At 46.2% G+C, this 14,444-nt stretch overlaps 1 protein-coding gene across 1 annotated transcript in view; it reads left to right on the top strand.

The window, feature by feature from the left end:
- The first annotated feature begins 731 nt into the window (after positions 1–731).
- Positions 732–14,444, top strand: part of htr7 (5-hydroxytryptamine receptor 7) — a 65,021-nt gene continuing 51,308 nt past the window's right edge. The window contains exon 1 of the mRNA XM_033033556.1: positions 732–1,402. Within this exon, the coding sequence (XP_032889447.1) occupies positions 879–1,402 (524 nt within the window). The 5' untranslated portion in view covers positions 732–878. The remainder of the gene's footprint in view (positions 1,403–14,444) is intronic.

The following is a 14,444-nucleotide window of genomic DNA, read 5'->3' on the forward strand; positions in this document are numbered from 1 at the left end:
TAAGCAGTGAAATTCTTGTGTTGCCAGCTTGTCTGTGGGAATAATTCCGAGCCTTCACTTGCCATGAAACAGCAGCAACACAAATAGAAGCAGTGGTTTACCCAGCTGAATCAATATGACTCGCCGAGTGACATTTATATCATCGCTCAACGTTATTCCCTGCCACGTCAGGCAGGCGGTATATATTCGCCACTCTCTTCCAAAGTGCCACAGTGTGCGAACGAGCGGAGGGAGGGCTGCTTTCAAAACCTGGATACCGCTAAACAGAACAGACCCGCGATGAAAAGAATGAATGAATGGTGGATGGATATAGGGGTCTGAAATGAACTTGGATACTTTCCATGGGAGAGAGGCGCCGATGAATCGGAAGGTACAGAGCGAAGATGGGGGCTCAAGCATTGATGGGAAGGGTTAACACCGGGCGGGACGCGTGAAAAGTGACCATACTGAGGGAATTCCCACGTATATGAAGCAGAGAGAAACGTGAGTTGTACATCTAACTTTGGCGTTAAGCAGCGAGGCTGTTTCACTCTGGTTTGCAGCACCAGCAGTATGTTGGTGCGACACGGAGTGCATGTCACACCGAAGAGAGACTTCCTCTTCATCCCAAATTGCTGGCCTTTGGAGGGAATTAGCGCAACGCCAGGGAGCGAGATGGGGTGGGCGAATTTGGCCGCGGGCACGCCCCAGGCAGATGGATGTGCAGAACCCACCTGTTTGCATGGACTGAATGTCCTACAAGGCGAATCTACGGAGCGATTGGCGCTGCGAAGGCAAGGCCAATGAATGGCCATTGTACATTGGCTCTGCACGCTGTATGGACATGTTGAACTGCAAAGGTACCGCGGCGACCAAGTACTGAGGGCATTCGGGACCTGATGATGGAGACTAACGGCAGCCACACAAGCAAGGTCCGCTGGCACACCACCGGGGCAGCCCTGGAATATCTCAACCCGCCCATGATGATCCGTGGCTCGGCCGACCCCGAGATTTATCAAGTTGCCCAAGACACCACGTCAAGCGCCCGGCCAGTCGCCACCGCCTCCCTGATGCACAATGGCAGCGAGTGTGGGGCCGAAATCCTGCTTTACGGAGACACGGAGAAGCTGGTGATCGGGGCAGTTCTGTCCATGCTCACCCTGCTCACCATCTCTGGCAACTGCCTGGTCATGATCTCGGTGTGTTTCGTGAAGAAGCTGCGCCAGCCTTCTAACTATCTCATCGTGTCCCTGGCTCTGGCCGACCTGTCGGTGGCCTTGGCCGTGATGCCCTTTGTCATCGTCACCGACCTGATCGGCGGCCAGTGGATCTTCGGGCAAGTCTTCTGCAACGTCTTCATCGCCATGGATGTGATCTGTTGCACCGCTTCCATCATGACGCTCTGTGTCATTAGTATAGACAGGTGAGTTCATCTATACCTGCCCACAACCGTGTAGTGTTGGTGAAATGCCGCGCCAGCAGACTGCACAGCAATTATTAGCCCTGGCAATAGTCGCCAATTACATCCCGAATTACAGACCCCCGGTAAAATGTCAGCTTGTCCGGCTTTAACGTGACACTGAAACGCTTCCCAAACTATTTCGATGTTTTCAGGTCTTTGAAGTGAATCCTTGCCTTCCATCACAGTGAGGAATGTGGGGAATCCGCTGTGGTGGATGTTCGTGTTAACTTTTATGTAGTTGTGTGTCTTGTTGCATTTTTTAGCACTGCTGTGGGGTAATACTGTACCTTAATTGGTACCTTAATTTTTACACAGAGAGTTGTGAGTCTGGAATTCTCTGCCTTTTCTCGGCCGGTTCTCTGGGTGCTTTCAAGAGAGGACTAGACAGAGCTCTTAAAGATAGCGGAGTCAAGGGATAAGAGGAGAAGGCAGGAACGGAGTACTGATTGTGGATGATCAGCCATGAATGGCGGTGCTGACTCGAGGGGCCGAATGGCCTACTCCTGCACCTATTGTCTGTTGGTACATGTGGCAATACCTTTGAAACCTTTGAAAATACATGTCAGTAGAATAAACGTGTAAACTCCATGAAAGATGGAAATAATGTGGGCGCTATAAAGGAGAAAGTTCTTAGGGCTGAAGGAATCAAGGTATATGGGGAAAAAGCAGGAACGGGGTACGGATTTTAAATGATCAGCCGTGATCATATTGAATGGCTTTGCTGGCTCGAAGGGCCGAATGCCTACACCTGCACCTATTGCTATGTTTCTATGAATGGTGCAGCTTTAGCTTGTGGTTTAAGAGGTGATTGGAGACGCGGTGCTCGGAGAGTGGATGAGTGGAGTCTTTCCCCGTGCACTGGCAGCATCTCTGGAGGAAGGGGATGGGTGACCCTCGATACCCTCTTCAGGCTGAGAGTCAGGGGAGAGGGAGACACAGAGATAAGGAAAGTCAAGGTGTGAAAACGAGACCTCCTTATCTCTGTATCTCCCTCTCCCCCGACTCTGTCTGGTTTGGCTCAGCCACCAAGCACGCCACCTGGAGGCTGCAGCGAATCGTCCGATCAGCAGAGAAGCTTATTGGCTGTAACCTTCCCTCCATTGATGAGCTGTACACTGCAAGGGCCAGGAAGCGAGCGGGTAAGATCATCTCTGACCCCTCTCACCCAGGACACAAGCTCTTTGTATCACTTCCCTCTGGAAGGCGACTCCAGACTGTCAAAGCTGCCACAGCCAGACATAAAAAGTTTTTATCCACGAGTAGTTGCGCTACTCAACAGCCAAAAATCTGTAGCCTCCCTTTGATCTGGTATTTTGTTGGTTCGCATGCTTGATCAATGGTGTTTTATCATTAATATCTTATTATTATTAATGTTTAGTGTTTTCTGAGTCATTGGTAACTGTCACTGTATGTCATGTTGTTACTTGTGGGCGGAGCACCAAGGCAAATTCCTTGTATGTGAATACTTGGCCAATAAACTTACTTACACCAAAGGAGATGTGGCTCAGGGTAAATGCAGAGTAGACCATTGTTAGCTAGGAGAAGGTAGCAACCCTAACAGATACAATGTAATCAGGAGGATATGGGGAGAAGGCAGACTGGTCGAACTGGGAAGGGAGAGGGATGGAGAGCAAGAGTTACTTGAAGTTAGAGAAGTCAATGTTCATACCGCTGGGGTGTAAGCTACCCAAACGAAATGTGAGGCGTTGATCCTACACTTTGCGCTGGGCCTCTCTCTGACCTGTTAGGATTTATTTGTTTTCACTTTCACATAGAATGACATTTTCAGAAGCACGCGTGTTTTCCCCACTGCCTTTAAATATACAAAGCAGAGCCTGGCCATAGCCGATGTGGAGGAATCGGTCCCAGCTGACGTTGGAAACTCTCTGGTCAGTTTCGCTCCCAGCTGATCTCATTGATAACTGCGGGTGGGATTGCACACGTACGCGAGACTGAACGTCCAAAATTGAAGCATCTCTTTCGACCAGTGTTACTATCAGTTGTTATTTTGTGGGGAAATAAATGTTACGAAGCATAACTTCGCCGGATCTGTATTGTGTACGGATGTCACAAAATATGTTACAATTTTTAGACACAAAATGCTGGAGTAACTCGGCGAGTCAGACAGCATTCTGAGTCTGAAGAAGGGTTTCGGCCCGAAACGTCGCCTATTTCCTTCGCTCCATAGATGCTGCTGCACCCGCTGAGTTTCTCCAGCAATTTTGTGTACCTTCGATATTCCAGCATCTGCAGTTCCCTTTTGAACATCTCTGGAGAGAAGTTACGGGTCGAGACCCTTCTTCGGTCTGAACCCGAAACGTCACCCATTCCTTCTCCCCAGAGATGCTGCCTGACCCGCTGAGTTACTCCAGCATTATGTGTCTATCTTCAGTGTAAACCAGCATCTGCAGTTCCATGTTACACTTTACCATTTTTAGACCATCAAACCAAAATGATGAGCGTTATTCAACATTCCCGTCGCCTTTAGGCTCATTAAGTAGGCATTGGACTGGCATCCATGTGCATCCAGACATTTACAAAATGACCCAAATGCATTCTGCCCGCGACATTTACATAAAACTATCAAAGCCGAACATGGCGACAGGCGCTGATCTTAATTGGAAACTCGCCTTATGTTTAAATGGCACGGCGAATTCTCTTTATATGCACAGGTTATTTCTTTCAGGCACAGCAAGTCTATTTACACGTGGTGAGTTTACACGGGTAATGTCCCGCATCTTACGATGTGAAAATGACAATAGTTGTAAATTAACCCAGTTGGCTTTGGTTTTAACAACATTTTTCTTTGTGATTTAATTCACCGGTTTCATATATTCAGGAATACAAACCTGAGAAATCAATTATTTTCGTGAAGAATAAGTTGAAATAGGGATGAAATGATGATAGATCACTGTCAGATAGCATCACCGTAAGAATATCCCAGACCTTTGATTCAATTTGTAATTTAATTTAAACGATCCATCCCAAATCATTTTTACAGAACTTTTAGACAATGCACACATTCGCCACAAATATACATTCTGGCGATTGCAATATTTGATGAATCTGCGAGAAATTGCAAAGAATTGTGTACGCAGCCCAGACCATCACACAAAGCAACCTTCCTCCCATTGACCTCCCCCTCTCCCCCACCCAACGGTCTGTCCTCAGCAGAGGTCCGACCTTTGTCCCCCTCCGTCCCCATCTCAATGAGTTCCGCGCCCACCATGACTTGGAGCGCTTCTACCATCGTCTCCGCCTCACAGCGCACTTCCATGGGAAGGAGTCCTCGCCCCCCAATGATGACCCCTTTTCCCGTCTCCAACGCACCCCTTCCTCGTGGAACCCCCCTCATAAAGTCCCGGTTCTGGAACTCTTCATTCAGAACTGCCGCCGCGACGTCAACCGCCTCAACTTCTCCACTCCCCTGTCTCACTCTAATCTTTCCCCCTCTGAACGCACTGCCATCGAATCACTCCGCAAAAACCCAGACTGGGTCATCAAACCAGCCGACAAGGGAGGTGCCGTGGTAGTCTGGCGCGCCGATCTCTACAAAGCTGAGGCCACGCGCCAACTCTCGGACACCTCCTCCTACTTACCCTTGGACCATGACCCCACTGACGAGCACCAGGCCACTATTTCTAGCACCATCACCGACTTCATCAATTCCCACGCCCTACCTGACCAAGCCTCCAACCTCATCGTTCCCCAGCCCTGCACGGCCCGTTTTTACCTTCTCCCCAAAATCCACAAACCCGGCTCTCCCGGCAGACCCATTGTCTCTGCGTGTTCGTGCCCCACCGAACTCATCTCCACATACCTTGACTCCATCCTATCCCCCTTGGTCAAATCCCTCCCCACCTATGTTCTAGACACCTCAGACACTCTCCGCCGCCTCCACGCATTCCACTCTCTGGGCCCTCACCCCCTCATCTTCACCATGGATGTCCGGTCACTCTACACCTCCATCCCCCACCAGGATGGCCTCGGAGCCCTCCGGTTCTTCCTCGACCAGAGGAACAACCTATACCCAGCCACTGACACTCTCCTCCACTTAGCGGAATTGGTCCTCACCCTCAACAACTTTACATTTGACTCCTCCCATTTCCTCCAAACACAAGGCGTAGCTATGGGCACACGCATGGGCCCCAGCTACGCCTGCCTCTTTGTCGGGTACGTTGAACAATCCTTGTTCGAGACGTACCAGGGCCCCATCCCCGACCTCTATCTCCGTTACATTGACGACTGCTTTGGTGCCACCTCCTGCACCTACACACAACTGACTGACTTCATCCACTTCACCACCAACTTCCATCCGGCACTCCAATACACCTGGACGATTTCCGACACTTCCCTACCATTCCTTGACCTCACCATCTCCATCGCAGGGGACAGACTCCTGACCGACATACATTACAAACCCACTGACTCACATGGCTATCTCGACTACACGTCTTCCCACCCTGCCCCCTGTAAAGACTCCATCCCCTACTCCCAATTCCTCCGCCTACGCCGCATCTGTTCCCAGGATGAGACATTTCATACCAGGGCATCGGAAATGTCCTCGTTCTTCAGGGAACGGGGATTCCCCTCCGCCACCATAGATGAGGCTCACACCAGGGTCTCATCCATACCCCGTAACACTGCTCTCTCTCCCCATCCCCGCACACGCAACAAGGGCAGAGTCCGTCTGGTCCTCACCTTTCACCCCACCAGCCGGCAAATACAACACATAATCCTCCGCCATTTCCGCCACCTCCAACGTGACCCCACCACTCGCCACATCTTCCCATCTCCCCCCATGTCTGCCTTCCGCAAAGACCGGTCCCTCCGCAACTCCCTCGTCAATTCTTCCCTTCCCTCCCGCACCACACCCTCCCCGGGCACTTTCCGTTGCAACCGCAAGAAATGCAACACCTGTCCCTTCACCTCCCCCCTCGACTCCATTCAAGGTCCCAAGCAGTCGTTCCAGGTGCGACAAAGGTTCACCTGTATCTCCTCCAACCTCATCTACTGCATCCGCTGCTCTAGATGTCAGCTGATTTACATCGGTGAGACCAAGCGTAGGTTGGGCGATCGTTTCGCCGAACACCTCCGCTCAGTCCGCAATAACCTACCTGACCTCCCGGTGGCTCAGCACTTCAACTCCCCCTCCCATTCCCAATCCGACCTCTCTGTCCTGGGTCTCCTCCATTGCCAGAGTGAGCAACAGCGGAAATTGGAGGAACAGCACCTCATATTCCGTCTGGGGACCTTGCGTCCTTATGGCATTAACATTGAATTCTCCCAATTTGGCTAGCCCTTGATGTCTCCTCCCCTTCCTTAACCCTCTAGCTGTCTCCTCCCACCCTCCCATCCGCCCGCCCTCGGGCTCCTCCTCCTCCTCCCCTTTTCCTTCTTTCTTTCCCCCCCCCACCCCCCATCAGTCTGAAGAAGGGTTTTGGCCCGAAACGTCGCCTATTTCCTTCGCTCCATAGATGCTGCTGCACCTGCTGAGTTTCCCCAGCAATTTTGTGTACCTTCCTCCCATTGACTCCATTTATACCTCACGCTGCCTCGGCAAGGCCAGCAACATAATCAAGGACGAGTCGCACCCTGGTCACTCATAAGATCATAAATGATAGGAGCAGGATTAGGCCATTCGGCCCATCATGTCTACTCCACCATTCAAACATGGCTGATCTACCTCTCCCTCCCAACCCCATTCTCCTGCCTTCCTCCCATAACCTCGGGCACCCTCTTCTCCTCTGACACTCCCTCTTCTCCCCTCTCCCATTGGGCAAAAGAAATGGAAGTGTGAAAATGCACACCTCCAGATTCAGGGACAGTTTCTTCCCAGCTGTTATCAGGCAACTGAATCACCCTAGCACAACTAGAGAGCAGTCCTGAACTACTATGTACATCATTGGTGACCCTCAGGCTATCCTTGATCGGGCATTGCTGGCGTTACCTTGCACTAATACCTATCATGTATTGTCTTTCCGCTGACAGCATAGCACACAACAAAACCTTTTCACTGTACCTCGTTACACGTGATAATTAACCAAACTGAACTACATACTTGATAATTTTATTCATGTGTTTCAGACGTGCTTTATGTGTTGTAGACAACAGGCGTTGTCTTTCCACTGATTGGATAGTACGCAACAAAAGCTTTTCACTGTACCTCGTTACACATGACAATAAACTAAACTGAACTGAACTGATCATATACATAAACTAACCAACATAGACTGTAGGCAAGATCAAGAATCCATGGTCTTGAATTGTCATATGTACCGGCAATGACATTCATACTTAACATTAACCATGTTAACACAATAACACACACTTAAATATATAAGGTTTCAAGGTCAAGGCCAGTTTATTGTCACATGCACCAGTTAATGTACAGTGAAATTTGAGTTACCATACAACCATACTAAGTGAAAAGCAATGAGACACACACCCACATAAAATAACAGTTAACATAAACATCCATCACAGTGGATTCCATATTCTTCACTGTGATGGAAGACAATAAAGTTCATCATCTTCCTCTTGTTCTCCCGTGGTCGGGGCAGTCAAACCATCCGAATAATCCATAATTTTGTGGATGACACAAAGCTGGATGGCAGTGTGAACTGTGAAGAGGACGTTAGGAGGTTGCAAGGTGACCTGGACAGGTTGAGTGAGTGGGCAGATGCAGTATAATATAGATAAATGTGAGGTTATCCACTTTGGCAGCAAAAACAAGGAGGCAGATTATTATCTCAATGGGGTTAAGTTAGGTGAGGGGGAGGTACAGCGAGACCTGGGTGCCCTTGTACACCGGTCACTGAAAGTTGGCGTGCAGGTACAGCAGGCAATGAAGAAAGCTAATGGAATGTTGGCCTTCATAACAAGAGTATTTCAGTATAGGAGTAAAGAGGGTACACAAAAATGCTGGAGAAACTCAGCGGGTGCAGCAGCATCTATGGAGCGAAGGAAATAGGCGACGTTTCGGGCCGAAACCCTTCTTCAGACTGATGGGGGGTAAAGGAGTAAAGAGGTTCTTCTGCAGTTGTATAGGGCTCAGGTAAGATCACATCTGGAGTATTGTGTACAGTTTTGGTCTCCTAATTTGAGGAAGGACATCCTTGTGATTGAGGCAGTGCAGCGTAGGTTCACGAGATTGATCCCTGGGATGGCGGGACTGTCATATGAGGAAAGATTGAAAAGACTAGGTTTGTATTCACTGGAGTTTAGGAAGATGAGGGGGCATCTTATAGAAACATATAAAATTATAAAAGGACTGGACAAGCTAGATGCAGGAAAAATGTTCCCAATGTTGGGCGAGTCCAGAACCAGGAGCCACATTCTTAGAATAAAGGGGAGGCCATTTAAGACTGAGGTGAGAAAAACGCTTTTCACCCAGAGAGTTGTGAATTTGTGGAATTCCCTGCCACAGAGGGCAGTGGAGGCCAAATGACTGGATGGATTTAAGAGAGAGTTAGATAGAGCTCTAGGGGCTAGTGGAATCAAGGGATATGGGGAGAAGGCAGGCACGGGTTATTGATTGGAGATGATCAGCCATGATCACAATGATTGGTGGTGCAGTGTGGCATATGCTCTTATGTTCACAAAGACGACAAATGCATTAACTGATGTTGACTTCAATATTTATCTATATGTGTGTGTGAGTACATACATACATACACACACATATATATCTATATTAATAAAAGTCTGATCTTGACCGCTTTTGGCCCACTGTGCTGCGATTTCCGAGAGAACGACGCTACTTACTGCAAATGGTGGCTTGGGTGCTTTGGGTTGAACTTGAAAGGCACTACTTACTGCAAATGGTGGCTTGGGTGCTTTGGCTTGAAGTTGAAAGGCACTACTTACTGCAAATGGTGGGTTGGGTGCTTTGGCTTGAAGTTGAAAGGCACTACTTACTGCAAATGGTGGCTTGGGTGCTTTGGCTTGAAGTTGAAAGGCACTACTTAATCCAAATGGTGGCTTGGGTGCTTTGGCTTGAAGTTGAAAGGTACTGTAAATGGTGGCTTGGGTACTTTGGCTTGAAGTTAAAAGGCACTACTTACTGCAAATGGTGGCTTGGGTGCTTTGGCTTGAAGTTAAAAGGCACTACTTACTGCAAATGGTGGCATGGGTGCTTTGGCTTGAAGTTAAAAGGCACTACTTACTGCAAATTGCAGTTTGGGTGCTTTGGCTTGAAGTTAAAAGGCACTACTGCAAATGCAATTACTTCCTGTTTGCACTGAATATTGATTTTAGATAAAACGCTACTACTTACGGCTGTGATTTTTGGCCATCTTACTCAGTCCCCTCAGCAGGTACAGAGAATTCTTCCCATCAATGAAAAATAAATATGTTATTAGTGTTTAAAAAATGTTGAGAATCTCTCTCCTGTCAATCACGCCATGAAGGCCACACCTTTTCCGGTGGGAGGGGGAGGGGTTATAAAACTCGGAAGTGTGGGTATGGCTCAGTCTCTGCATGATGGGGGAGGAAGAGGTCACGACTCTGTCTGAACTGTGAATCAACTGAACACACTGAATGTCTACTGAACTGAGTTTGGTGTTTTGTGTGGTTTTATGGTGGTTTCACCCTGCATGAAATGGTATGAAGCTGCATTTGAATTTGGTGGCCTTGCACCCTGCTTGAAATGGTATGAAACTGCACTTGAAATTGGTGGCCTTGCACCCTGCTTGAAGTGGTTGGAAACTGCACTTGAATTCGGTGGCCTTGCACCCTGCTTGAAGTGGTAGGAAACTGCACTTGAATTCGGTGGCCTTGCACCCTGCTCAAGGTGGTAAGAAACTGCACTTGAATTTGGTGGCTTTGCACCCTGCTTGAAATGGTAGGAAAATGGATCTGAATTTGGTGGCCTTGCACCCTGCTTGAAATGGAATTTCAAGGAATAGCCATGAGTCAACTGCCAGCCCACCAGTCGTGAGTGAGCTGCCAGCAGATCAGGCTTGAGGGACTGAGCTGCCACCCCAAGAACCCATACCAGCGCTCCAGAAAGCCCCCCTACTGGCCACCAATATTGGAATTGGTGGAGAGGTGGAATATTGCGTCGGGGGACCAGCCCTCCCGTGTGAACATGGGACCCAACGGGTCCCACTTAGTCTAGTATAATATATATATATATATATATATATATATATATATATATATATATATATATACGATATACAGAGCAAAACTAATGCTCTTTAAATCATGCTATGAAAAACTTGATATCAATAAAATAATGTCTCAATTGACAACAACTTAGGAAGTTATGGAAGCATATTCCAATAATTTGTCAGCTGCCGTTGTCTGAATGCAAAGGCATCCTTGGAATTATTTGCCACCAAGGTACTGATCAAGGTATCTCAAAACTATTACTGTCTTTTCATAATATTCTAGCTATCAGGCAAAGTAACAAGGGTGCTTCAGATATTCTTGGAAAAATTATTTCAGTTTTAGTAAGAGTATCAGAAGTACATTGGGTAGCATTCAAATAGACTTGATGTGACTTTGGAATCCATGGAATATTATTATGGAAAAATGTCATTCAGCCGTCGGATAGCCTTGGAACCAGAGGAAGGTGGAGAAAGCAGGAAAGTAAACAAGAAAAGATTGAACAGAAACATAGCATATTGGGAAAGAAAGATTTTCTACAAAAGTATGCATTCCAGTCGATAGACACAAAATGCTGGATTATGACTATATGACTATCCAACTCACAAAGTGCTGGATTATCTCGGCAGGTCAGACATCATTTGTGGAGGGATGATAGACACAATATGCTGGGTGACGTTTTGGGTTGAGACCCTTCTCGACCTGAAACATCACCCATTCCTTCTCACCAGAGATGCTGCCTGGCCCGTTTTATTTCTCCAGTATATTGAGTCTAACTGCCGTGTAAAACAGCATCTGCAGTTCCTTCCTATGTATTCCAGTCATTTTTTGCCACGCAATTTAAAGTTAGAGCCTAACAAATAACTTTGATAAAATTCCTTTTTATCCTAAAGTAATGTTTGTGGAAAACACTTGTTCCCTTTGACAAAATTGCCTCTGTTGTTTGCTTTTATCACAAACTACTACTTCCATATAATTTCACCTTTTTTGTTAACTTGAATGAATGCTGCATAAAAGCAATTGAAGAACGTTCAGGTGGTTTCCAGGCTGATTGCTGCATTAAAGTCTGATCTATGGGGAACACCTGCTGCAGGAAACATAGCTGCCACATCTTTGCTGCCTGGCTCCATGGAAAGTGAGTCAAAATCCAAAGGACTAATCTCAATATCACTCAGAAATGATGTAGATAAGTCAATGGGACACACGTAATCAGTCTGGATTCATACTGCTCCTTCAAATACAGCACAGTGGCGCAGCTGGAGAGTTGCTGCCTTACAGCACTTGCAAAGCCGCAGACCCGGGTTCAATCCTGACTTTGGATGCTGTCTGTACGGAGTTTGTACGTTCTCCTCTCTGACCACATGGGTTTTCTCCGAGATCTTCAGTTTCCTCCCACACTCCAAAGACGTACAGGTTTGTAGGTAAATTGTCTTGGTATACGTGTAAATTGTCCCTAGTGTGTGTAGGATAGTGTTAATGTGCGGGGTTCGCTGGTCGGTGCATACTCGGTGGGCCGAAGGGCCTGTTTCTGCGCTGTATCTATGAACTAAACTAAACTAAAATCTAAACTAGCCTCATGATGGGAATCCCTTATCTCGTACGACAGGCCCATGCTTCACCCGTACACCAGAGTAGATGCGTATTAACGATGTCTTTCAATGGTTGGAATAAACATTGTGAGCTGTAAAATAAATGAGTATTATTGGGAACTCTGGCAGACACATGCAAATAGAAACAAGTGGTGTTTAAAACGATGTCAGTCGGTGACTGATTTTGCTTGATTTATTGCTGAGCGATATCTGTAAAATATCAGAGCAACTACGGTTGAGTTAAGAAGTCTATTTCTCCAAAGGGTAGGATACCCGTTAGAAATGCGTGTCATCACATGGCATGGCTTCTGTGTACAATTTACACACAGCTAATGGGTGCTCATCTCCAATCCTTAGGCTAGTCTTCCCTAATCTTGGGTGGACAAGCTTTTGTTTCATTGAGAATGCTATTTCATACAATGGTGAATATTTATCTGTACTTTAACAAAGTGAAATTCTCAAAGTAACAGATCAAGCCTTTAACATGTGAGTTGTTGCTTTAATATTTGTCCACAGATGTAAATGTGGGAATAATGATAGTCTTGCATCAACTGTGTTGTTACATTTGGTTTCCTTGCTATTTCTGGCTTTAAATGGATCACTTCAGTTCAATTTGACATGTCAACATCGAAGCCATGTCACCTGTTGTTTAAGTGCCGGTGCCTAAATGTGATAGATTACTAATTGGTAATGTCTATTTATTTCGTTTCCAATTGCTCTTGCTTTTGTTAACTTGTCACTGCTATTTATTTTTGATGATCCATGCAATAAAACAACAGGGGATTATTATTTTAAACAAATATAAAAAAAAAAAAAATACTCTGCTTCAAAAACAATGGTAACCTAGGTGGAATTGTGTTTAATTTGGGCCCTGTCACATTTTCTGTGATAGGCTTCAAAATAATACAGAGAATTAAAAAGTGAAGAGGCCTTCTCATGACAAGTCAAACTTCCATAACCTCAAAAGACATATTCAACGGATTCCATGAAGCACACTAAACAAATCTTTGTTGGTAAAGATAGACATAAAAAGCTGGAGTAACTCAGCGAGCCAGGCAGCATCTCTGGAGAGAAGGAATAGGTGACATTTCGGGTCGAGACCCTTCTTCCAAATTGTAAATGTCCACTGCTCCATTCAGAATGATCAAATTTATTAGATAACAACAATTTTAAAGTTGTACAAGTAATCAATGTGAAAGACATAGACTTTCTGGTCAATAGTGGGTGTCATATCTGTCAAGGGCTGGTAAATGTTTTAATTATTTTATGAAACATCAATGATGTAAAATTAAGAGAACTGTATTTATTTAATTCTTAGGTGGTATTTAATAGTCTGATAGCCAAATGAGATTTTGCTGGCTGCCAGAATACTAAATACCACCTAAAAGGAATTTCAGGATGGATCTTGCTCAGTAAGTCATTGGAGGCCTTGTCATCATTTAGTTTAGTTTAGTTTATTTTATTTTAGAGATACAGCGTGGAAACAGGCCCACCGAGTCTGCATCGACCAACGATCCCCAGACACTAACACTATCCTACACACACTGGGGACCATTTACAATTATACTATGCAAATTAACTCACAAACCTGTATGTCTTTGGAGTGTGAAACTGAAGATATCAGAGAAAACTCATGCGGGCACTGGGAGAATATACAAACTCCGTACAGACAGCACCCGTAGTCAGGATTGAACCAGGTTCTCTGGTGCTGTGAGGCAGCAGCTCTACATCTGCACCGCCGTGCCGCCCCTTTAGGCCAGGCGTTTGGAGTCCAGGATGATTTGGGTTTCACACTGGAGAAGTGTGAGGTGATCCCAAGTATCTTATGCTGGCAATAAGACAAAAAGCATTGGTGCAAGGTTTTCCTGTCCCTGATCGAAATGCACCCTTGGAATAATGGAAGCAGTTTCACATGTGGAATTTCAAACATAACAGGGTATGTTTAGTTTAAGATAGACACAAAATGCTGCAGTAACTCAGCGGGACAGGCAGCATCTCTAGAGGGAAGGAATGAGTAACGTTTTGGGTCAAGACCCTTCTTCAGACTGATATCAGGGGAGTGGGCGGTACAGTGATAATATGTAGTCGGAGACAGTGAGACTGGTGGGAGAACTGGGAAGGGGGCGGGATGGAGTTAATTTAATTGATTAAGTGTGTTTGCATCATATTCATGCCTTATTGCCTGCAAAAGATTCTTGGAAATACCCAAGACTTTTCTGTGTAAAGGTCAACTTGATATCAAACCCTTTGTCAGGTGGTAACATTTATTAATTGTTTATGGACAGTAAGAGTTTTATTCA

The sequence above is a fragment of the Amblyraja radiata genome, chromosome 15, assembly GCF_010909765.2.
Source record: "Amblyraja radiata isolate CabotCenter1 chromosome 15, sAmbRad1.1.pri, whole genome shotgun sequence".
Classification (NCBI taxonomy): domain Eukaryota; kingdom Metazoa; phylum Chordata; class Chondrichthyes; order Rajiformes; family Rajidae; genus Amblyraja; species Amblyraja radiata.